The following is a 27672-nucleotide window of genomic DNA, read 5'->3' as shown; positions in this document are numbered from 1 at the left end:
GGGGGAAGGGAAAGAATAGGGTAAAATCAATGAATTAAAAAATATATAGAAAAAAACAGTTTGACAGAGCATAGGTACAGACCAACATCTTATACCATTCACTAAGATAAAATCAAAACGGATACATCATCTCAATATAAAAGGAAATATCACAAGTAAAAGAACAAGGAATATATTATCTATCAGACTTATGGCTAGGAGAAGAATTTATGAGTAAACAAGAGAGATCATTGTGAGATATAAAATGAACAATTTTGAGTATATTAAATTATAAAGGTTTTGTACAAATAAAACAAGAATTGTCAGTAGTAATAATACTATCTTACAAAGCAAAATAAAAATACCTAATGTCAAGAATTATGTGGAAAAATTATGTTCAAAAGAACCATAGACAACGAGAGAGTATCATCAAGCAGCATAGCATCTAAATTCACAAAGGAAAAGTTGACTGAAGTGCAAAAAAGATATAGAAATAAAATAATAATTGTAGGAGATTTTAATGCTACTCTCTAGCACTAAACAAAGATGAACAGAAAGGAAAATATAAAAATACACAATGTGCTGAGAACTTATGGAAACCTTAAAGCTGAAAGACTTGTGGAATCTTATGAGTGTGAACACTAAAATAAATATGTATTTTTCAGAACCACAAAGTATCATTACAAAAATAGACTATTTGGTAGGCACCAGAGAAAAATTATAAATGTATAAACACATGAATATTCAATTCATCCTTTAAAAATTAATAATATAAAATAAAATGAGGAATATGAGATATACAAATTGCAGACCTAAATGACAACTTAATAAAGGCATCCTAAAATATGTCAAAGAATAAATCACAGAAATAACGACATGAAAGAGAATAACAATAATACAATATAACAAAAAAATTTAAGATATAACTAAAGTAGTCTTCAGAAAAAGGAATTATATCTCTGAATATATACATTAACAAAGCAGAATGACAGAATTAGATGAATAAACAATTAAAAGGTGCTAGAAAATCAACTGAAAACAACCTCAAAGTAAGAGCAAAAGAGGAACTAGATAAGATGGAAAATAAAAATGATTAAAGAATTGAAAAATAAAACTAAAAGCTGGTTCTCTTAAAAGGTAATGAAATCAATAAACTTTTTTTATCAATAAACTTTTAAGATAAAAATCTGATCAAAAAGAAGATGTAGAATCAAATTACCAAATTTTTTTTAAATGAACATATCATCAGATCAGAGAAAAAAATTTTTCTAACTTTCTGAAACTATTTCCAAATGTTATTATCTACTGGAAAAACTGAGAGTTAAAAGAAAATTTAAATATAAAGTATCTAAATTAAAAGAATATGAAAAAAAGATATTTTAAGCAACTTGGTCTAAGGCAACAAAACTGGACTAGAAGTAAAGAAATTAAGAAACACCTGTGGAACAGATAGATTCATAGAATTCTATAAAAAATTTAAAGGTTGATTAATGCTTAGGCTATATAATTTTTTCTCAGAAAATGAGAATGAAAACACTACCAAATTTCATTTATGAAACAAATATTATCATACTATCTTAATTGGCTATCTGAAAGATAAAGCAAAATTTATACTCAAAGGATAAAGTAAAGACAAAGGGATACGGATAAATGTCGCTAATGAATAGATTTTAAAATGAAATAAAATCCTAGCAAAAAGATTACATTAACATATTAACAAGGTATTTATTATGAACACATTTTATTTAAGCCATGGATTCAAGGATAGTTCAACATAAGAAAAACAATTAATTATGTCAAAAATGACAATTGATGCAGACAAAGTCCCTGACAACATTTGTTTATGCCTAAAGCCTACAAATATAGGTAAAGAAGGGTCATTTTTGATGTTAAAAAAAAACATGTAAAGTCAAAAGTGAAAGTAATCAACAACATGAGTATGCTAGAAATTTTTTCCAACAACATAATAACCTAGCAAAGATATTTTCATTCTTCACTGTCAGTTGAAATAAATCTGGATATAGCATTATGCCACCAGCTTATATTGAGACCCATTCTCTTTTTTCCTTTCCAAATTACAACTTTAGAAAGAATTAATTATATTTTGATAAAAATATTTTATGTGCTGATGACATGACAGATTATTTATAAGGCCTTAGAGAATCGGTTAAGAAATTCACTAAAGTAATAAATCATTAAGGTAATAAATACCTTCTGAAATGTTTGGGGTTAAAAATAAATTCATGGCATATAAATAATGAAATACAAGAGAACTTCAAAGCAAGTGATGATGACGATAATAAAACACACAGCAAAAAATCCAATTAAGTATGCATGCAATTACAGTTAGATCTTGAATAATGGTAATAATGAATCCTATAAAGTGGTAGCATTATTCAAAGTTGCACTATTTGAAGTTATTAAAAATATAAAATATAGTAATTATTACCATTCTAATGGAAATATATGGTGCCATTTGAAAAATATGACCTGTATGTGAGATTTTTTATTTACACTAACTAAATGTAAAAAAAAATAACAAAACTCCACTATTACTTAAACCTGCCAACTAAACAATAAAGTAGAAATTATGAAAACTAAGTAAGAGAATAATACAACTGAAAATCAAAAAACTCCATTTAATTGAGAACTAAAAATATGACCTAGTTTTTTGAAGGAAATAAAACTACTAAATGATCTGATTTTCAGAGAGTGAGGAAAATAAATTGCTCAGATCCAAAAGGAAAAAGAAATTATAGCAATTGGATAGGAAAGAAAGAAAAATATCGGAAATTATTTTGCCCAATTATGTACTAAGAAAACTGATAATTTCGAAGAAAGATGAATACTTTAAAAATATAGTACCCAAATTAACAAGAGAAGAAGTTTATTATTTGAATAACCCAATATTCAGGTGGGAAAAGATGAACAGACCTTAAAAGAACTCCTAGAGGAAAAAACTTCAAGATTAAAAACAATTCATTCCAATAGTACACATACAGTTCCAAAAAGAGGAAAAGATGAGGCCCTTCCAATCTCTATGATATAAATATGGTCTTGATACCTAAAACAGGGAAAGATAAGGCAACAGAAATGTCTCTAATGAACATTGATTTAAAAATTTTATATAAAATATTAGCAAATAGGTTATATGAATCACTTTATTTTTATACCCAAAATGCAAGGTTAGTTCAATATAAGGAAGACTGAAACCAAACAAATCATATAATAACTTAAAGAATTAAAACCAGATGATTATATATACACAGATAAAATACACACACACACACACACACACACACACACACACACACACACACACGGAGAAAGCTAGGTGTCTCAGTGGATTGAGAATGAGGCCTAGAGATGGAAGGCCCTGGTTTCAAATCTGGCCTCAGACACTGCCTAGCTGCATGATCCTGGACAAGTCACTTAACCCCTATTGCCCAGCTATTACCGCTCTTCTGCCTTGGAACCAATACATAGTATTGATTCTAAAACAGAAGTTAACAGTTTAAAAATACATACTAAAAAGCATAGTAATAGATGAACTTTTCTTAATAAGATGAAAACTATCTAAAAGTAAAAATAAAGAAAAGGTGTAGTGAAGAAAATTTAGAGACTAGTTATGTTAAGGATCAAGATGCATGGCCCTGATAAGGAAAAGGTTCATAATCAATCAAGAATTGGGAGGACTATTGAAAGTAAAATGGAAAACAGAAGAGGCTAAGATAGAGAAATACTATTAGATATTACTAAAGGACATAAAAATATTTAGGAATATATCTATCAAGTCATACTGAGGGATTGAACAAAACATTTTGAATAAATATAGACCTAAATGCCTAAAAGGAATATTAATTAATACCATGGATAGGTTGGCGCAAAGTAGAAAAAAGGACAATATTATTATACTACTTATTTAGTATCATGCCAATGAAGATATAATTGATTATTTTAAAGGACTAAGAAAATAATAAAGGTTCTATGGAAGAATAACAGATCAAGAATATAAAGGGAAGGAATTTTAAAAAATATACTTCAGAAGGTATATTTCTTCTAGGTAGCATAGGAGATAGAGCACCAGGTCTGAGTTGAGAGGACCTGGGTTCAAATATGGCCTCAGATACTTCATAACTGTGTGACTCTGAGCAATTCACTTTAACCCCAATTACCTAGCCCTTGTTATTCTTTGATGCTAAGACTGAAGGTAATGATTTATTTTTTTTAATGTATATATACTGTAGATTTTGGAGAAGGCAGTGAGTATACTGGATACTCTCTAAAGACATCTCTCAGTGATGGTTTTAGATGAATTTAGATGGTTTTAGAGAATCCATATTTGATATTATACTCCATTATGGGATAATAATGACTAAGTGTCAGCTTGCTTTTCATTAGTAGGCTATTCTTCCTAGACAGTGTCACTACAAATAGAATAAGCATTCTATACATGACTTTGTAATTGAAGAGATAATCTCCTAGAAGAGATGAGAAAGGACAAGCTCAAGGGAATTAGTAGAAACATTGGCCTTTGGGAGAAAAATGGTCATGTCTTCATCTGAGAATGAAGTCAAGGAAGGTATAAAAGCGTTTTGAGGTATACCATAGAGAAAAGAAGGAACTTAGGATAAATGCTGAGTAGGACACTTGAGAGAAGTTATTAAACAGCTGCTATGGAAAGTACAGCAGAAAGTAAATTAAGAATAAAAGGACTGTCATGCAATAATGAGACTTGAGAACTTCCATCTGTTTTAGGCCTAGATGGCCGAATTGTGGACTTCCTCTAGCACAGGTGCACATGGTAGAGAATGGGGATGGTAATGGTCACCGAGAGATGGGCTTAGCAAGGTATGCTCAGTGACAAAAGGAGATAGGGAATTCATGGGGTGAAGAACCAGCTATGGAACCAGCTAATGCTAGAACCACATTTGAAAAGGAAAAGTCCAAGGCATGGGGTCATGTTTTGGAAGAGTATTGAATCATGCAGTGACTAGCAATTATGATGAGAATGATGAATTAGTTTAGAAAGAATTAGATATAAGGACAAATGGGAAGTTTTGGTCAGAGAAGAATTTCAGAGATTTTTGATCATTGAAGTAGAATATTTATGGGTAATGGTGAGATAAAGAATATGATCTTTCCAGTGTACAACTAAAATAGAGTAAAAGTGTAGATTATGAGAGTGAAGCCTGCTGGATGGTACAATGGAGAGCACCAAAATTGGAGTCAGGCTTGTAGCCTTGAATTCAAATAGGGCTTTAGAGACTTATTGGGTCTATGACCCTGGGAAAGTTATTTAATTTCAGTGACTCAGTCTCAGTTTCCTTATCTATAAAATGGAGATAATAATAGCACTTATCTCCCATACTTGTTCTGAGGATAAAATGAGATATTAGTAAAGTATTTTGATGAATTGGAAGGCACCAATGGGATATTATTGAAGTTCCAAAGTATAAAAGGCAAGGAAGACAGTACTAATAAAATACTTTCTTCTCCAAACATTTATTTATTTATTTATAAAACTCTTACTTCCATCTTGGAGTCAATACTTTGTATTGGCTCTAAGGCAGAAGAGTGGTAAGGCAAGGCAATGAGGGTCAAGTGACTTGCCCAGGGTCACACAGCTTAGGAAGTGTCTGAGGTCAGATTTGAACCTAGGATCTCCCGTCTCTAGGCCTGGCTCTCAATCCACTGGGCCACCCAGCTGCCCCCTCCAAACATTTATTATACAGTTAGTAAATATAAATTTTGAATTGCTACATTTGCTATTATTATTGTTATTATTATAATAATTTTTATATACTCCAATTTTTTTCATTTTTAGATTTTTCTTGAAGATTTCAAGCTCCTTGAAAGCAGCAATTGTGTCTTATGATTTATAAATCTACATATTTCATATTGTACTGAACAGATATAGTACCTTCTTAGTAAGTACATGATAATGACTAATAAATGTTTTTTGGACTGTGAAATTAAAATATCAAAAAATATTAAATATATTTACCCTTTAAATGGTTGAAAAACTCCAGCAAATGCCTCATTTGGGCATTTCATAAAAATTAAAGTCATAGTCAGCAAAAATGCTGCTGAAGATGAAAATGCTGCAAATTTCATAGCTTCTTTACAAGACATTCTGAACCTGGACACAATGACACCACCCAAAATCTGCCCAAGAGCTGCTCCTGGTATTAAAACAATCCCTATTAAGAAAAATGTCCCAAAAGTTAGAATAAGAATAAAGCACAGTCAATCACAGAAAAATCCACAATGATATTGGGAAGAAAATAAAATAATCTGTTTGACTAATTGGCAGTAGTAGATCCTTACCCTACTTAAAAAGATAGGCAATAAAGTTGGAAAAGTAGGTGAAGAAAAAAAGAAGTGGGGGAAAAAAAGAAGAAAGGCAAAATGAAAATGTAGTTAAGAGGAAAGTAAAAGCCAAGAAGGAAATTAGAAAAGCCATAGGAAAGAGATGGGGGAAAAAAGATAACTTTGGAGAGAAAAGGATTTGGGAGACTTCCTTCTGCTAAATTATACCCCTAAATGGATTGTTTGTGAAAAGCTCAAAAGTACACAGACACTCAATAATCTGGAACTTCTAGCTAGAAGTTATGAAATTTAAAACTTCAATATGTTCCAAAGATATGAAAACTTAATGAAAGGACATCTCCTGATATCAATTTCCTCATTTCTAAAAATGAAGGTTTAAACTATCTGATCTTTAGGATTCTTTCTTAGCCCCAGGTTCTATTATTCAACTTTTTGTTTTACTTATTTAACTTTGGCTCTAATTTTTTTTTCAGTCTTGGTCTATAATTTCATTTATATCAGAAACTCTGGCTGGGGAAATTCCCTCTACCTAAGCAGATCAGTATCTCATATGCAGAGCTCTCTGAGAGGTTAAGTGACTTGCTGAGGATCACACAGCCAATGTGTATCAGAGGTAGTACTTGAACCCAGCTCTTATCTAATCAAAGGCCTAAATTTGACTATTCATTACTTCATACTGCCTCTCCACTTCAATTTTTTAGTATCTTTCATTTTAAACACTTAGACATTTTGACAAGGACCACATTAAGATTTGCATAAACTAAAAATTTCAATAATATAAATATTGAAGAATAGCTTATGTTTAGGATAAAAGAAAATTTAACAACATTAATATAATGGTGAGGAAACCCTACCTCCAAGGGTAGCTGCATAGCTGGATGACTTTCCAAATTGGTTTTCTATGTATTTAGGTAAAAAGGTAGCAAATCCAGTAGTAATCAAAGCTTCTGTGGTGGTGGATAGAACTAAACACATAAAGGCAGGATTCTTCAGCAAAATCTAAAATTGAAGTATGCAAAGTTAGTAACTGCATATTAATGGTTATGTTTCATTAAATGGAACAATTAAAAAGGATATCTTTTGGTTTTCACACATTAAAACTTCACATATCTTAAATGACATATGTATGTCCTTAAATGTAAATTTAAAAATAAATTATTGATAAATAATATAAAGGCAGGTGGTGTACACTACAATCTTGGATTGAGAGTCAGAAAGACCTGGGTTTGAATCCTGCCTCAGAACCTAACTACTTATATGATCCTGGGTAAATCATTTAACCTCTCTATGTCTCAGCATCCTTATTTATAAAGTGAGGAGGATGAATTCATTTATTTCCAAGATCCCTTCCAGCTCTAAATCTATAATCCTATTAATATGAAAAACTAATATTAGCACATTGCTTAAGATACTTTGTTGTTCATAATTCTACTTTTGTTTGTGTGCTATGTATTGAGTAGATGAGGTGAAAAAATGGACAAGGTGTAAAAGAGAATTCTTGGAGGAGTTCACAAACCACTTAGTGAGTTCACATCTTACTTGATACTAGGTGAGAACAAGCCAGAAACTTAAGAGTTCACACACTGAGAAAGGTGTGATTCCAAATGTAAGAACTCAGACAATTTGGAAACCATGATTAGCCCCCATGAAAAGAGGCAGGGACAGGAAACCACCATAAAAGCCATGAAAATCCCTGAGCAGTCAGGCTGGTTAAGGAGTCTGGTGGAGGAGGCTAGTAGAGAGTAAACTCCAAGAAGAGAGTCACTACAAGAAGGAGAGAGTGGACTCCAAGAAGAGAGTCACTCCAAAAAGGAAGTCAGCTTCAAGAAGAAGGTCGACTCAAAGAAGAAAATTGGCCTCAGGAGTCATCTTCCACTCCAGTCATTGTCTTGGGTGAGTGGATAGCTGGTTTTCCTTTCCTACCTTTTGGAGATAGTTTAATTCTGATTGAAGGTTAACAAGTCCTGGCTGAGCCAAGCACTGGAGCAATATTTAGTTAGGTAGGTTAATGTCTTTTCTACCCTTTTGTATTTCACTCTTTCCACTTCTTTTATAAATAAAAGATTTATAATTTTCACATATTTAGCCAAACAACTAATTTTAACACTTAAAATAGTACCAATCAGTATTCAAACTATATACTGACAAAGTACTACAATGAAATAATCCATTGAATCTATTTTTAATGAAGTAAGGTATATTTTAAATGATTATATTAACAGTTCATATGTGAAGTACTCAATATTTTAAAAGTGTTCTTTTATGTGGGTTAATTTTCCCACAATCTTGCTGACATTATTAATTAACTTAGCAATTACTTTTTTCTCTAATAAAAAAATATAGTCTCCCTGAATGGTCTTGACTTAATTCAATTATATATTCTCCCCAATCTTTTAATTCTTTCCCTCCTTGCTCTACTATAATCAAGCACAGCAAATTCTTGACCTTGAATCATGACTATCCACTTGCCTTTTTTTGCTACATCATCAAGTTGATAAACATTGCAAAAAAGTAGCCTTTCTGATTGTGTCCATATAAATTTATAGTCCTTTATTTCAACTGAGTATTCACTGCTACACAAATTCTTTTATTTCTCCTTTGTCATTGCTTGTCATGTTCCCTCTGTTCTAGGCTTTTTGTTTTCTCTTTAAGTCTGCAGTAACCCTGTCATTCCCCACTCAGCAAATAACAATTCCTCCACTTTACTGAAAAAAATCAGTCAGGATCATTATGAAGGTGGGGGTGGTGATGGTTGTTAAATTCTTGCCTTCCATCTTAGTATCAATTCTTAGAAAGAAGAGTGGCAAGGGCTGGGCAATTGGGATTAAATGACTCTCCCAGGGTCACACAGCTAGAAAGTATCTGAGGTCACATTTAAACCCAAGCCTCCAAATTCCAGGCTTGTTGCCCTAACCACTGTGAAACCTAGCTGCCTCTCATCTTGAGGTTATCATTTCCTTTATCTTCTATTCTTTACATCTATCCTTTCATACTATACTCCTTGCTAAGGTTAACTGTTCTATTTGTGTGCTTGACCTTCTCTCCTTTTATCTTCCTTGGACTTAATTACTCCTTCCTCTACCTCATTTCTCTCTCTTTTAAATTTGTTAGTGTTTCCACGAGAGGTCTCTTGTTACAAAGTAAAACAACTAAGTAAAACTAACAATGTAGTGACCTCATCTGAAAGTGAATGGAATAATTCACATTTGTAGCAATGACTAATTTTTAAAGTGTTTTTAAAAAAAATTAACTGGTCTATTTTCTTTCCCTCCCATGTTCTATCTCTCAAAGAAAAACAAATTCCTTCATTAGCTATACACAAAAATATACTTCATTCTGCACCATACATCTATTTCCTCACTGTCAGGAGGTAGATAGTATATTTTATCATCAATAATTTGGAATCATGCATGATTATTTAATAGCTGTATTGATCATAGTTCACTATGAATTCCTTCATCTTCTATTCTTTTTATCTAAAAACCCTTATAAAAATTCATCTATCCTTTTAGATTTCTCTCCAAGCTCCTCTCTACTTATGCCTTTGCTTGTTTTCCTTACCATCTTTTCTGAGACTTCGTTCCATCTATCATCATTTCCCTTCTCTATCAACTTCATATTCTTCCTGTATACTAGTTGCTTCCCTGATGCATATAGATATATCTACAGTTCTCCATTCTTAAAACAAAACAAAACAAAAATATTCAATTGACCCTACCATCTCTTCATTAACTCCTAAAGAGATTTTTTGTCTACTCTCATTAAGCAACTTCCTCAAAAACTACTCAGAATAATGATATTTATAATGTCAATAGTTACAGTATCTCCCAAATTTTTTTCTTATTTTAAAGCTTTTGCTTTCATATCATTTCCAAATATATTCCTCCATTTCAATTTTTATTTATTTTATTTTTTCCAGATTACATTTTGATGTAATTTTTAGTATTCATTTTCTGACATTTTGTAATCCATGTTTTCTCCCTTCCTCCCACAGTTCTTCCACTCCCCAATCTTCCTACTTTTTCTAGCAAAGACTTTATAAGAGACATAAAAAGTAGTTCAGTAAAACTAACTCACTAATCATGTCTGAAAGTATAATAGTTTATACCTATAATGTCCTATTGTAAAGAAGATAAGCAGGTAATTTTCTCAGTTTATTATTACCATGTCTGCTTCTAATTTTATGATTTTGTTCATATCCTCCTATAAATCTTCCACAAAAGATTTATCCCATACACAATCTTCTTGTAAGCTATTTTTTGCTTGTTGGTGCATGTTTGTGTGTGTATACATGTACACACACAAATATATATACATATATGTATGTATGTATATATAAATATATATATACACATACACCAAGGTTACTAATATAGTAGTTGGGCTCTATATCACACTCGTTACATAGCAAGTCCAGCTAATATGCTTCAGTCTATTTATACCACTATGCATCTCTCCATTGCCTTTCGATTATCCATAGTTTTGATTCTTCAAACACTATAATGTGCCATGACTCAAACCCTTTTAATATCACCAGCAGAACAGGTTTATTTAAAAAGATGGGTTTTTATGCTAAGGAGTAGTTTGGGAGTTCATACTTTTCCAAAGACAATCCAGGTCATTTTCTTTCTCCTTATAAACTCTGACCCTGGTTCACTTTCTTCTTTCAGTGTCTGCATTGTTGGACTAAACAATATGACAAAATCTAGGAAAGAGGTACTCATTTTCTTTTATTTTTCTTCCATATACATTTTAGGTTCATCTCTTTTCAGTGATCATGGGTTTCACTGCTGTTCTTACCAAGGCCTGAAGCTTGATGCTACCAGTAGCCTGCCATATAAGGCATATGAGGCAATTTAAGGCAAATAAGATGCCACCAGTAGACTGTATTAGGCAAATGAGAGTATCTAGAACACCTTATCTTCTTTTTTCTGAAAGCATAGTTTTAAAAAATACATAATGTAATATGTAATATAATAATATGATACATGATTTGTTATGAATATGTAATAAATTATACTAAATTTACTTATCCAAGAGAAACAAATTTTCATATTAGCTATGTCCAAATATTTGTCTCATTCTTTTTTTTTTCCTTTTCATTCCTCCTCCCTCCCCAAGAAGGTGGATAATAATGTGTAGGTTGTGCACATACTATCACATAATAAATATTTCCCTGTTCATCATGTGAAATGAGATGCATTGCTTATGCTAGAGAAAAAAATCATGGAAGGAAGAAAGTGAAGAATGGTATGTTTCAATCTACATTTGAACTCTGTTTCTTCTATGATAGCAGATTCCTTTTTTGTCTTGAGTCCCAAGGAATTTTATTAGATTCTTGCCTTATTGAAACTAGTTATGTCCTTCCCAGCTGATATGCATTATTGTTGTTACTGTGCACAATGTTCTCCCAGTTGTGCTATAAGGAGTCTCTGTTCCACTTGTATACTACATAAGACATTGGTTCTCTATTCTGGAAGTGAATATCTTCAATAAGCATATATTTGTCTTCCTTATTGCTTTTGTTCATTACATGACAAAGCTAAAGATAGGGGCTGAGCCTAGGTATTCAGTGGTAAAAGGAAATATCAGATAAGGAACTCTAGCAATGCAACTTATATTCTTAACTAGAGCAAAGAGATTTAACCAGAGTCCCATAGCCAGTATGTGTCTAAGAAAGATTTGAACTTCATAGCTCCAAAGATAGCTTTATAGCAGTCTGCTTGCACCCACAATGAATGTTACCAAATGTTTTTGCCATTGTCATGGACAATGTTCTGTAGAGTCAAATAGAAAAGAGATTTCCTAAAGATTCGGATTTCTGAAGTTGTTACTAAAGATAAAAATTTATAAATAATTGTGTTTAATATGAATCCCACAAACATGCATATGTAGTATGTTAAATATAAAATTCACAAAGAAAATAAAACCTGTGTGTTACCAACATCAAAATATACTGGATCTTGAATTTACAAACAATTCAACAAAAATAACTGCTCTAATTTGAAAATTATACATGCAAGTGATTTCCAGCTTTTTTATAGTGTTATTAACTTCAACATTCACTAAGCCTTGATTCCTAATGGCAAAGAATACTGCAAGGAAAAAAAAACCATTGAGAAACATAGTTCTAGATGGTGAGGTCCTCCAGGTGATATTGCTTGTTTACAATTATTACTGGACCTTACTGGAATACCTCCATGAGAACTATGATACTCAAAAAAGAAAATCTTCATCATCTATGTTCAAAAAATTAAAAGGATGAAAAATCTCTATTGTCTAGTCCAGTGATGGGCAAACATTTTATCGAGGGGCCAAAGGAAAGGAAATGCTCATCTGTCAGTCTGTTTCTAAGGCAACTATTTCGAAGTTTCATTGTATTGTATTCTACTCATTGCATTTGTCAGATTAGGAATAATGTCCTGCAGCCGGAGAGAACATTTCAGGGGGCTGTATCTGGCCCACGGGCCATAGTTTGCCCATCACTGGACTAGTCTATGACACCCTATTGGAAGGCCAGTTCATTGAGTCCATTACATAGTCAGGAGAAAGGAAGAGAAAATAATGAATCTTCTTTTGCCTTCTTCCTAAATTTTAACCATTATCTTAAAAAAGGGAAAACTTGTGGGTTTGATCTGTGTTACTTTCTACATCTTGAAAAGATAATCTCTCTAAGTCTCTTCTAATACTAATATTTTATGCTATTTGAAAACTGAAATGGCTCTCCATCTAGGGCATAGTATCAAGAAATGAAATAACCTCATTAAATTTATTATAAAAGATATTACATTACCAGAAGAGATGCTGGAAAATCTTTAAAACTCTTTCCAAATTCCTCATCCTCAAATTTTGTTATATTGTTATCCTGATGGACCTGAGAAACTTTTCCAGCTCGTACTACAGAAGTGCCTACAAATGAACAAATTTGACATCATAGGTAAGTTGAACAACTTTCATGATTTCTACAATTAACATAACTTAGTAGAATCTAATTCTTCTATACTAACAAGTCAGTAATGTGGGAATCTAAATTATAACTAATAATAATGGTTAACATCCATAAAGCATTAAAAGGTTTGCAAAGCACTTTACATATATTATCTTATTTGACTCGCACAACAACCTCATGAAATAGGTGATATTATTGCTATTCTACAGATGAGCAAACTGAAATTAAGTATCTATCCCAGGGTCACATAGCTATTAAATGTCTAAGGAAGGATTGGGACTCGGGGCTTCCTCAATATAATTCTTCATTATACCATCTATATGTCTCAAATTAGGAGAGTTCATAACAGTGTTATATGTTGAATGACCTATTTCCCTAGGCAGCCTTGCTTTTTTCCTTTATATGCTTTTTCCACAAGTATAGATTTAAAAGATTTAGAGCTGGAAAGAACCTTGGATTACAATCTTCTTTCATTTTACAGATGATCATAGAGTCATAGGTTTAGGATTGGATTTAGATGGCTTAGAGGTTATTAAATCCAATCCATTCATTTTACAGATGAGGAAAATGAGACCCTGGAGAGTTCAAGTAACTTTCCATATATTGAACCTCACAAGATATAAGAAAGGGGGTGGGGTGGCTTGAGTTTGATGTAAAATAAAGTCAATGAATGGAGAAGTGCTTAGCAAAGTATGGGTTTGTAAGTAAAATATGTTGTTGGTTCTATAGACTATGATCATTTAATATAGCCTAAGAAACTTTTAAATTCTATAAACATTCAAAAGTGTAAGATTCATCTGTCATTCAAAGATCTTCACAGCAAGGTTATATAGAATTGCAAAAGAGTAAAAGCAATCTTAATGACTAACACTAGGGAAATAGTCAAGTAAATTGTGGTACATTAGTTTAATGGAATATTATGGTGACACCAGTTATGAGACACAAAAGAAATTGAAAAGGGCTTTATGAAATAATACAAAAGAGAAAGAGTAGAACCAAAAGAATGATGTAGATGTTGTGACCATATAAGAATAAAAAGGAATGGAAAAAAATCCTGATGGAAAAGTCAGAAGAACAAATGGATGGAATTCAGCTCTAGAAAGATAATGATGTTACTCATTCACAAGAAACAAGTAGACAAAAGTATATTTGTGCTACATAATAAAAAAAGAAAGATGTATGAAAAAATCAGAAGTGAAGGAAAGAAAAGTAGAGTACATTTGGGTGTAAATTAATAGAGGGAGAAAAATAAGTGAAATTATTGTATTAATGTTAAATTTCAAATGATGCTGGAAGGGCCAAAGGCAAATGCTATTCTAAACTTCTTCTGATCAATAAGGAGATTCCTACCCTCAAGGAGCTTACATTCTATTGGGGAGACAACGTATATATGTAAATACAGAGTACATACAAAAGAAATACAATGTAAAATGGTGGGAATACAAAATGGTGGAAATAAGAAAGGTGACGCAAACTTTGAAAAGAAGGCATGAAAATCAAGAGGACAAGGTAACAAAGGAGTGGACTCCAAGTACAGGGAACAAACAGCCCAGGGCAAAGAAAAGTACATGACGGGGGAATAAGGTTGCTCACAGATAAGCAACAAGACCAATTTGAATGGACTATAATCCAGCTGCAGAGAACCAAACAATGGGGAAAATAATGCCCAGAATAAACAGGCTAGTGAGGAAAAAATTTTCGAAAAAATTTTCAAAAAAATCTTCATTTATCTCACTGTCAATGAAAAAAAATGGCAATAGATGATTAAGGAGAAAACAAAACCATTCAGGTCTTGTTTTGTTTCCTCTGCCATGAAAAATGATCTTATTACAGAACAAAACTGGCTAATAATTAGAGCTGAAATTCAGAGTAGGACAAGAAAGTAAAAGTTACTCTTAGAGAGTTCAAATCTCCAACTTTGTCTGTAAAGATCTTCGGGTGTGATTGCTGCGACAGATAATGACCTCAGAAAGGTTGTGAAGAATAGAAGAGGCACTAGAGGATTTGAAAAAAAGCAAACATTCAAATTTTTTAAAGAGAAGCAAGGGATGGTGGTGTGAGGGAAGAGGAGTCTACAAAGCCTAGGTCAGTGAGCTTGATTTTGATTGTTGATAGAATTCTAGATTGCAAAGAGTGGTTAATGAAAGTGGTTAATCACAGAAAAACAGTGTGGCTTCATCAAGAATATATCATGGCAATTTAACTCACTTTCTTTTCTTGACAGGGGAATCACATTGGGAGAAGAGAGTAATACCACAAATATATTTTACAAAATCTCTCATGAATGTTTCTGTGAACTTGGTAAGAGAAAAGAAGATTAGGCAACACAGAAAATAGTATAATTTGGTGAATTCAGAAATGGCTGAATGACTATACCCAGAGTACTCGTTAATGAATTGATGTCAATTTTGAAAAAAAAAGTTCTTTACTGACCTCCCCCTAGGAACTTCCTTCTCCCTTGCAGTTTAACATTTAAATTAATGATTTGGCTAAAGTCATAGATGACCTGCTAATTGAATATGCAGGTGACGCAAAGCTGGGAAGGATAGCTAATTTGTTGGATGATAGAGTCTGGAGCCAGACCGGTTAGAATGGAATCCTAGTTAGAATCAAATAATACAAAATTTAATAAAGTTGAACTAAACAAAAATAAACAAACAAAAAAAGATTACTACAAGTACAAAATTGGGAAAACATGACCAGACATAGTTAATTGCAGAATGATGAGAAAATTTTAGTGGACAAGTCCTATTTCAGTGAAAAGTATGATATGATAATTAAAAAAGCTAATACCATCTTAGGCTGCAGTAAGAATAAAGGAGCTGAAATTCTGCTATATCATCATGCCCTCATCAGATCATATCCCCAGTACTCTATTCTTCCTGGATGCCACATTTTAGCAATGATAATGTATAACTTACAAAGCACCCGGTGGAGGGCAACCTGTATATGGTCATGATATGTTAGGATTAGTTGAAGGAGTTGAGATATTTCACCTAGAAAAGGGAAATCATAAGGGATCCTGGCTTTATGCACTTAAAGGGCCATCATGTTGGAAAAGGATTAGATTTGTTCTGCTTGGTACCAGACAGCCTATATCACAAAATCTCATATTTGAAATTAACTTTAAAAAGCATTTATTAAGTACCTACTATGTGCAAAAACACTGTGCTAGATGCTCCAGTTACCAATACAAAAAATCAAACAAAAAACAATGCACTCTGCCTTCAAGGACATATGTAAAAAACTAAAGAGTCATTTGAAGAAGAAAGGATAAAAGAGTGAGGATATTAGGAAAGCACCATGTAGGAGGCAGATAAGGAAGCCTTAAAAATCATTAAGGATTCTAATGGGGAAGATAAAAAAAAAAAGTCATGAATTGCAGGCATAGGATATAGAGAGATATACGGAGACAAAGTTGGAAGATGAATGAGGAATGGCAAATGAGGCAGTTTGGCTGGAACATGAAGTATGTGGAGATACTATGAAATACATGAAAAGATTGACTGCAACAAGACTGTGAAGGGTTTTGAATGCTAACCTGGGAAGTTTGCATCTTAATATAAAGGAAATGTGGAATCATGTGACATATTTTTTGGCAGTTGTGAGGAGATTGATTTAGAAAAGAGAGTGTTCGGAAGTAGAAAGCCTGGTAAGATTATTCCAATAATATATGTAAAAGATGATGAAGGTCTGAATCAGGGTAAAAGTTGTGAATGGAAAGAAAAAGATGGATGCCAGTAATATTGTAGAGAAAGAATTGACAAGATCTGGAAGCTGAGTAGTTAGCAGGAGGAGTCAAAAAGAGATAGGAAAGAATCAAATACAACTGTGTAGTTATAGCTAGAATGCATATGGAAAGGTTGATACTACCCTCAACAAGAATAGGGAAGATTAGATGAGGGGTATATTTAGGGAAAAGATAATGAATTGCTTTGGACCTAATGAATTTGAAATGCCTATGGGATATACAGATGGAGATGGCCAGCAGGCAGGAAAAAAAAAAAATTAAACTATGCCTGTGGCAAAGGAATAAAACAAAATAAGGAAATTTTGGAATATTAATATAAAGCCAGGTATATAAAAAAAACTGAATGATTTTACCACTGACTTGTCTTATAGAATTATGGCTTAATCATGCAGAGGAGATATACTTCTAGATTTGCTATATGGAAATTTTCCCCCAACAGATTATTATTGTGATTTAGACCAGTAAGGCCTATTTTGTTTTAATAAATTAAGGGCATATTTATCTGAAACATAAAATAGTAGTAATGATAACTGTTATTTTATAACTGAAATTTACTTAGTCAATAGAATGACTGTTACAATGAAATTATATTATGTTTATTTCAGTTACAAAATAAAAATAACAATATATTACAGTTTAGTGCTTTTAAAGCACTTTCACATATTTTATTTTAACCATGGAGCCATCCTGTAAAGGCAAAGTGGATTATTTTTGAATAATGCAAAGTAGATTTTTTTTTCAAACCAGCTGCTAATTGGAGTATTGTTATAGTAATACTTCTGCCCTATAGGTACAAAGTAGCAAGTCCAATGATAACAATGAAAAATAAATATACTAGTCAAGCAAGTCTTAGATTTCAGTGCCTGCTCTAAGAATGAAGTTTATTTTAAGAAATTATCTTTTTAACATTTACCTGGTAAATGCTTTGGAAAGCAAGAAAAAGGTATAATCAAAGACCATCCCAGCAAGCAGGAAATAAGAAACCCTATCCACCATGCACCCAGCCAGCGTGGATCATCTTCAGTGATGTCAATTCTTTAATAAGAAAACAAAAAGATTCAACTATTTTCTTATTACAAATACATATGAAAATACTTTGCTTCTTTGATATTATGAGGCAGGTGCCATATCCTCTATTATCTTTTTATTTCCTCAGTGACTAGCTTCATACACAATTGTAGGAGCTTAATAAATGATTGCTGAAGAATGATTAAATGAAGATAGAAATTCCTTCAGAGAAGCATTGCATCAATTAATGGCTAAATAAGCATATATAAAGGGCCTACTGAGTGCTAGGGTTACAAATACAAACTGAAAGAATCTATGCCCTGGAGGAATTTATCCTCATTTTATAAAGTAGACATTCATAGGAAGTTTGTGTAACATTTTGTCATGTAAGTCACTAGTATATATTGTAATTACCAAAATAAAGGTCACTGTCTTTTTTGTTCCTAATGCAGTCAGCTCTTTTAAAAAAAAAACTGGTTTTCAAACTGGGGTGACCTTCATTGAATTTAGCATGAAGCAAAAATATTAAAATATCTAAAGATGAAATCATTTTAAAAACAAGTTTAAGGAATTATTCCATTATGGAACTCTTATAATGTGTATATTCAATCACTAAAATGAGATTCTCAAGTTCTGAAAATGATAGGGAACTAAGAATCATATATTTATGCAGCTACAGGGAAGCAGGGGACCTAGTGTTCCAGGGTGGAATAGAATGCTTGTGATCCTGCACAGATCAGAGCACAGAACAGGAGGGTATTAAACACACCTCTCCCTAGATCATACCACCTTGGAAGAACTGAAAACTTAGATCCCTGGAGCTAGCTCTAAAAGCAGCTGCCCAAAGAATCTGAAGTTTGGGACTGTGCCTCTTCACTATAGAAACAGAGTCCAACTTTAACAGTATTGTTGTTGTTAAGTTAAAAATCAAGGAAAAGGCTATAAAAACAACTGAACAACAAAAAAAGAAACTCAATATAGAAAGTTATTTTAGGGATAGGGAATACCAAAACAAAAAACTTGGAAGAAGACAAGAAAGTCAATATTGCCGCACCCAAAGTCTCCAGAATAAAAGATGAATTTGTCTCAGTCCTTAAAAGAATTCTTAGAGGAGCTCAAAAAGGATTTTAAAAGTCAATTAAGGGAAGTAGAGGAAATAATGGGAAAAGAAATTATAGGGATTTAGGAAAATAATGAAAAAAGAGAGGACAACTTCATAAAGGAGGAACAAAAAAAATTAAATACAATAATACCTTAAAAAAAACAGAATAGACCTACTGGTAAAAGAGGCACCAAAATCCACTCTAGAGAAGACCTTCATAAAAAATAGAACTGATCAAATGGAAAAAGATATATTAAAACTTGCTGAAGAAAAAAACTTCTTAAAAAATAGAGCTGGCCGAATTGAAAAAGAGGCACAAAAGCTCACTGAAGAAAGTAATTATTTAAACATTAGAACTGGGTGAGTAGATGCAAGTGACTCCGTCAGCCACCAATAAACAATCAAGTAAAGTCAAAAGAATGAAAAAATAGAGGAAAATATGAAGTATCTCATTGGAAAAACAATTGATGTAAAAAAAAATCCAGGAATGATCATTTAAAACATTGTTGGACTACCTGAAAGCTGTTAAAAAAATCCAGAATGTCATCTTTTGAGAAATTATCAAGGAAAGCTGCCATAATATTCTAGAACTGGAGGACAAAATAAAAATTGAAAGAATCCATCTATCACATCCTAAAAGAGATCTCAAAGGGATAAACTCTAGGAATTTTACAGCCAAATTCCAGAACTCTCAGGTCATAGAGAAAATATTGCAAGCAATTCAAATATGATAGAGCCATACTCAGGATAACACAAGATTTAGCAGCTTCTATATTAAAGGATAAGAGGACCTAGAATACAATACTCCAAAGGGCAAAGGAACTAGGATTTAAACCAAAAATCACCTACCCAACAAAACTGAGTATAATCCTTTGGGTAGGGGTGGGAGGTTGAAATAGGCATTCAGTGAAATAGAGGACTTTCAAGCATTTCCAATGCAAAGACAAGAGCTAAATAAAAAATCTGACTCTCAAATACAAGACTTAAGGTAAAGGTAATTAGGAAAGAGAAATAATAAGGGATTTGATAAGGTTAAACTGTTTACATCTATACATGAGAAGATGATACTTGTATCTCCTAATGCCTTTATCATTATTAGAGTAGTTAGAAGTAGTATAAATAGAGGGTAAGGATGTGAGTTGGATATGATGGTATAATATCTAAAAAATAAAATTATGGGGTGAGAAAGAGGAATGCACTGGTAGAAGAGTTAAGGGAGAAGCAGAATTGGGTAAATTATCTCATACAAAAGAGGCTCAAAAGAGCTTTACAGTAGGATGGAGATAGGGGAAGGTGAGTTTGAGCCTTATCCTAATCAGAACTGGCTCAAAGAGGGAAGAACATAATCAAATGGGTCTAGAAATCTATCTTACCCCATAGGAAAATAGGAGGGGAAGTGGATAAGAGAAATAGTGGTGGAGACAGAAGAAAGGGAAAAATAGAGGAGGTGGTGGTCAGAAGCAAAATACTTTTGAGGATGGACAGGGTGAAAGAAGAGAAAGGGCAAGATAAACAAGAGGAAAAGAAGATGGAGGGTAATACACAATAATCATAACTGTAAAAAAATAATTTACAGGTTTGGCCTCAATTCTCATATATGTAATAAGGAATAAGGTAAGGTAGATAAGTATAAAATTTAGAAAAGTATGCAAGCTTGCATTTTCAAAAATACTTTTCTAAATTTTACACTTATCTACCTTACCTTATTCCTTATTACATATATAACCTCTCATTATACATTTCTCAAATGTATAAGAATACAAGTCATTCATTCCACAGTTGACAAATGATCAAAGGAAATGTATAGGCAGTATTCAGATGAACTATTCAAAGCTATCTATAGTTATGTGAAAAAAAATGCTCTAAATCACTCTTAATAAGAGAAATAAAAAAATAAATCAGCTGAGGTACCACCTCATCTATGAGGTTAGCTGTTGTGATAGAAGAGGAAGATTACAAATGTTGAGGGAGATGTAAGAAAATTGAGACAAGAATGCATTGCTGGGTTATAGGCTGATTCAACCAGTCTGCAGAGCAATTTAAAACTATTATTCCATGCTTTCTGTATGTATTGATAGTACATACCTTCTGACCTAGCAGTACCATTGCTATGTCTATATCCCAAAGAGATAAAAAAGGAAGGGAATCTATATGTAAAAAAATATATATTTATTGCAGCTCTTTTTATAGTAGTAAAGAATTGTAAAGCAAGAGGATGACTAAAATTGTAGAATGACAGAATAAATTGTGACATGTGATTATAATGGAATACTATTGTGCTATAAGAAATGATTAGCAGGATGATTCCAGGAAAACCTGGAAAGACTTACATGAACTGAAACAGAGTGATATGAGCAGAACCAGGAAAACACTGTACACAGTAACAGCAATAAAATAATATACAATGAATAATTGTGAATGACACCTATTCTCAACAATACCATGATCTAAGATAATTCCAAAAATGCCATATATCTCCAGAGAAAGAACAGTTGGAATCTAAATCCAGACCAAAACATACTATATTTTACTTGCTTAAATTTTTTTGAGTTTTCTTCCATAAATGGAATAATATTGAAAAAATGTTTTACATGATTGCACATGGAAAATCTATATCAGATTACTTATTGAGGGGAAGGAAGGAGTGAGATATTTGGGAACTCAAAATTTTAAAAACATCAACTTTTTTTATATGTAGTTAGGGAAAAATAAAATAAAATAAAAAATTTAAATACAAAAAAAGGAGTCTATTTTTTATGATTGCATGTCTTAGGCTCAGCAAAATATAAATTCTTTCTAAATCTACTCCCTTTTCTTTTCACTTAGTAAGAGTATAAGTCACACATTACTGGGTAAATTGGTAACCCTAAGTACTATGTAAAGATTAGGATCCTCTTGGAAATATTCCACCATTTTCAAGGCTGCCAACTCAAAAGTGCTTGATCCAGTGGAACAAAAATCTAGAGAAAGTTTCATGAATTCTCTTTTTAAAGTAGAAATAGGTAAATTAGTAGTAAATCAGAAGAAAGATAGAGATAACTTCTCATATAATTGGGGCCCATAAGAAGAAAATACAAATATAAAGAGAGTAAGGGGAATGGGCATCACTTTCATTTAAACTGGTCAAAGGGGACAGAACACACACATAAACATAAATATATACATACAGAGGTAGCTAGATAACCCAATGAATAGCATACTCGACCTAGAGTTAGGAAGACTTTAGTCAGTCAATAAAAATATATTAAACACCTACTGTGTACCAGGCACTGCTAAATATTGGAAGTAAAAAATGCAAAAAATAGATACAGTTCTCAAGGAACTCACAGTTTAATGAGGGGGAAAGCATGCAAACAAGCTATGTGCCAAAAAGTTATTATGTAGGACAAATTGGAAACAATCAACAAGAAGGCATTAGAATTGAAGGGGAATGGGAAAGACTTCTTTTAGAGGATAGGATTTCATATGGAATGTGGAAGAATGGAGAGCCAGGAAGTAGAAATAAAGGAAAGCATTCCAAGCATGGAGGATAGTCACTGAAAAAGCCTAGTAAGAGGAACAACAAAAAGGGAATTGCTGTTGGACCACAGAATTATGTGAATATAAAATATAAGAAACCTGGGAAGAGGTAAATCATGAAGGACTTTGGATGATCATAGAGGTGATAAACTGAAGTTTACTTAAATGCAAGGGGAGGTGGAAGGAGAGAGATGATATAATTATACCTGAGTCTTAGGAAGATCAATTTGACAACTGAGTAGAGGATGAACTGGAATGAGGAGAGACTTGAAGTAGAGAGACCAACCATTGCAATAGTCTACTATTGCAATAGTCCAGGGATTTGGTGATGAAGGCCTGCATCAGGGTGGCAGTGTCACAGAAAGGAAGGCAGTATATGCTGTTACCAAAATAAAATTGACAGGACCTGGAAACAGATTGAATGGAGGGCAAGAGGAGTTGAACGTTGAGGAGAGGTTGAGAATAATGAGTTAAATATGACACCTAGTTTGTGAGCCTGGTAATTGGGACATAATGGTAGTATACTCAGTAGCATTAGGGAAGTTCAGAAAAGGCAAGAAAGAAAAGTTCAGTTTTGGACATACTGAGTTAAAAATGTCTAAGATGCTTAGTTCAAGATATTTAATAGGAGTCTGGAAATATGAGACTGGAAATCAGCAGAGAGATCAGAGACGGATAAGTAGATCTGACAATCATTAGCATTGAACTGTTAATTGAATACATGGAAGTTGATGAGATTTGAATTCTGACTTTGGACACTTAATAGGTGTGTGAATCTGGACAAGTCACTTAACTATTATTTGCTTCAGTTTCCTCATCTGTAAAATGTGAATAATAATAGCATTTAGCTCCTAACACTATAAGGATAAAATGAGATATTTATAAACTGCTTTATAGACCTAAAAGTATTATATATCATCATCATCATTATTACACATACACACACACACACACACACACACACACACACAGACAGAGTTTGATGTAGGAATGCATTCAACTCCAAAGGAATACAGAAAGAAATAGGAAGAGGAAAAAGGAGATGACAATAAGATGGAAAGTTTTGCTTATGAAAAAGTATTGCAAAACAAACAAAGGGTTATTGCTTTGATTCAGGCAAGCATAAAAAATAGATTTAAGTAAAAGAGATTAATGGGGAAACTATATTTTGCTGAAGGTAACAAAAAATAAATTAATTTCAATATTTAAAATATACCAAATAGCATAGGATTTAAATCCTGAATACATAAAGTAAAAGTATAATAGTGGAAGGGATATCAATGTGCCACTTTTAGCTGTAGGTAAATCTAAGCCATAAAATTAATAAACAAGAGAGTAATGAAAGACTAAATAGAATTTTACTAATGTTAAACAGGATAGACCTCTCATTATTATAGAATGGAAATATAAAGAATTATACATATTTCTCAGCTATAGAATTCAATTTTGCAAACTTGATCATGTAAGATGACATAAAAACCTAATAAGCAAATGCAGAAAAGTAAAACTATTAAGACTATCCTTCATTGAGCACCCTGCAATAAAAATTATATTAAAGGGCCACTGAAAAAAATTAAAAATTAACTGAAGACTAAATAACTTAAACCCTATAGGACTAGTGAGTCAAAGAATAAGTCACAGAAATGACAAGTAATTTCATTAAATGACAGAAATAAACATACCAAAATTTTGGGGTGCAGTCAATGCAGTACTAAGGATAGAGTTTCTCTAAATGTTTTCATTTTCAAAAAGGAGGAAAAGAGATCACTGAGAATGAAACTGAAAAACAAAAACAAAAACCTAGAAACATAATTTTAAAAATGAAACATCAAAATAGAACTGGAAAAAGAAATGAACAAAATTGTGTACAAAATCGCAGAATCAGAATTATCAGGAGTATTTTCTTGGGGGGAGGGGGGAGAATAAAATAGATAAACCATAAGAAAATTTAGTTAAAAAGAAAAAAGAGAGAAAATGAAGTTATCAGTAGCAAAAATTTTAAAGGAGAAATCACAATAAATGAAGAAAAAAGGACAATTAATAGAAACTATTTTGAATAATTATGTCATAAAATTAACTTATCTGAAATAAATCATCAGAAAAGTATTTTTAAAAAGTTAGTAGAACGAGAAATAGAGAATATAAACAATATAATTCAAGAGGAAGAAATCAAACATGCCATAAATAGACTTTCAATGATCATAAAAACCACTCATGAACATATGGATTCAGAAGTGAGTTCACTTGAAATCACTGAAGTGTTTGAATAAAAATTAGTTTCAATATTACATGTTATTTGCAAAAATGGAAAAAGAACAGATCCTTTCAAATTTCTTCTATAAGAAAAATGTGGTCTTGTTACATAAAAGGAGAGTAGATACAGGAAAAAAAAAAATCCTGTAGACTCATGATGGTAAACCTATGGCATGTGTGCCAAAGATGGCACACAGAGACCTCTCTGTGGGCACATGCATCGTCACCAGCCAGAGTTAGTTACTAGAAAGGTGGAGGGATTTAGATGGAGTTCCTCCTATTCCCCTCTCTACCATTATCTCTCTACCACTCCTCGCTGCCCCTCTGCCCAACAGCCCAATGAAAGCACTTACTCCTTTCCCTGAGCAGAGTGCTCAGGTCACACTCTTCCTCCTGTCCATGCCTGCCTCTCATCACTTGCCCCTCTGCCCCATAGCCAATGGAAGTGCTTACTCCCTCTCCCTCCCCTGAGCTGAGCACTTGGACCCACTCCCCCACCCTCCCTACTTGTGCCTCCCCCTCCCTGAGCAGAGTGCTTGGGCCACTCCCCTCCCTTTCCCCTTCCTTTGTCTGGGGTAAGGGGCAGTAGGGTGTGGCACTTGGTCTTTGGGGATGGGGTGGGACATCTAAAAGGTTTGCCATCATTGCTATAGATCAATATCACTAATAAACATTAATACAAAATTTTAAAGTAAAATATTACCAAAATGTGTAAAATAATGTATTTCAAAGATTATTATGTACTATGACTTGGTTAAACTTAGGCTACTTTAATATTAATAAACTAACTTAACACATAATAAGAAAACATAAGAAATTATATCATTATAGCAATAAATAAAGAAAAAGCTTTTGACAAAATTCAACATTCATTTCTGATAAATAATAAATGGTATCTATCTGAAACCAAGAGTTAGCACTTAATGCTGTAGAATAAACTAGAATCCTTTCCAATAAAAAGCAACTATGCCTTTTGTTAATACTTTTATTTCACACAATACTAGAAATGCTGGCTAGAGCAATAAGACATTAAAAAACTGAGGGAATAAGCATTGACAATGAAGGAACAAAATTATTACTTTTTTAGATTATGTGATATACTTAAAGAATTTTATCTAAAGAGATTAACTGAAAATTAATTGAAGTAACCAATAATTTCAACAATGTTGTAGGATATAACATATAGCCACACAAATTATCATCATTTCTGTATAATACCAATAAAAGTCAGCAGGAAGAGATGAAGAAATTCCATTTAAAATATAAAATACTTGATAATCTACCTAGCAAGATACATAATAAAAACAATATAAATATCACTAAAAGAAAACTAAATAATTATGGAAATATTTTTTGGGCGTAGGATGAATCAGTATGATAAAATGACAATATAACCTAAATTAATTTGCTTAACACTACACTAAACAAACCACTAAAAGAATACTTTATGGACAATAATAATAATAATAATAATAATAATAATAATAAGAAGAAGAAGAAGAAGAAGAAGAAGAAGAAGAAGAAGAATAAAAGTGACATGGAGGCACAAAATGTCAAAAATATCAATGAAAAAATGTGGATCAAGGGGCAGCTGGGTAGCTCAGTGGAGTGAGAGTCAGGCCTAGAGACAGGAGGTCCTAGGTTCAAACCCTGCCTCAGCCACTTCCCAGCTGTGTGACCCTGGGCAAGTTACTTGACCCCCATTGCCCACCCTTACCACTCTTCCACCTATGAGACAATGCACCAAAGTACAAGGGTTAAAAAAAAAATGTGGATCTGAAGAAGGCCTCAGAATACCAGAGGTCAAACCATATGACAAAGTAATATTCAAAACAATTTGGTACTTGTTTAGGCATACAATATGCTAAAGCAATGGAACCTAGTAGGCTAGTGTTAAATAAGCACAATAGTTGACCCCAGACACTGAGATAAGGAAGTGCTATTTGATAAAAAAAATTTTGTGAGAACTGGATAGCAATAAAGAGGAAATTAATTTTACCCAACACCTCATACTTTTTTCAAGGGATGTTCCAAACAGGTATGTCACCAAGTATAAAAGTTCAAATTGTAAACAAATTAAAGATACATGGGAGGGGAGGGATTAGCATCAGATTTATGGACAGAAGATTTCATGGCCAAATATGGGCTAGTGAGAATCAAAATGGAAAAAGTGGTTAATTTTGATTACATAAATTTAAAAGGTTTTATACAAAAAAATTAACTGAGAGAAGACTAAAAGGGATACAATTAACAGGACAAAAATTTTTCAGCAGGTTTCTCTGATAATGTTCTCAGGGACTGATTTAAATTCATAAAAATAAGAACTATTCTTCAACAGACAAATGGTCTGAAGATATGAATGGGTTGTTCTTAAGAGAAAAAAAAACAAAGTTATTTATGGTCTTAAGAAAGATACTCCAAGTTAAAGAAAATTTAATTCTGAGGTACCATCTCATACCCCACAGATTGTCAAAGGAAAAAAAAAAGAAAATTACACATTTTGGAGGCACTACAGAAAAATTGTATATTGATGTGTTGTTGTGAAGATGTTAAAGGGTCCACCTATTCTGAATTAATCACAAAAAGTTGCTTTGACCCAAACAACTGCTTTGATCCAAGTTTAATGCTGCTAAGTCTATGTTCCAACAAGTTCAAAGAAAGAGGAAAAGGACCTATAAGCCAAAAAAAAAAAAATAGCAGTTCTTTTTGTGATGACAAAACCAGGAAACTAATGGAAAGCCCATCTACTGGGTAATGATTAAACAAACCACAGTATAT

The 27672-nt window shown here is 32.6% G+C and overlaps 1 protein-coding gene across 1 annotated transcript in view; it reads right to left on the bottom strand.

Moving 5' to 3' along the window:
- The window catches only part of LOC123251194 (solute carrier organic anion transporter family member 4C1-like), a 113828-nt gene that overhangs the window by 63874 nt on the left and 22282 nt on the right, over window positions 1–27672 (bottom strand). The window contains exons 4-7 of the mRNA XM_044680390.1: window positions 17926–18047; window positions 13106–13221; window positions 7167–7311; window positions 5987–6182 (exon numbers count right to left, since the gene is read on the bottom strand). Coding sequence (XP_044536325.1) covers window positions 5987–6182; window positions 7167–7311; window positions 13106–13221; window positions 17926–18047 — 579 coding nt within the window. The remainder of the gene's footprint in view (window positions 1–5986; window positions 6183–7166; window positions 7312–13105; window positions 13222–17925; window positions 18048–27672) is intronic.

This window comes from Gracilinanus agilis, chromosome 1, assembly GCF_016433145.1.
Source record: "Gracilinanus agilis isolate LMUSP501 chromosome 1, AgileGrace, whole genome shotgun sequence".
Classification (NCBI taxonomy): Eukaryota; Metazoa; Chordata; class Mammalia; order Didelphimorphia; family Didelphidae; genus Gracilinanus; species Gracilinanus agilis.
Note: the sequence above shows the minus strand (reverse complement) of the source record. Positions and strands in the feature narration are given on the sequence as shown.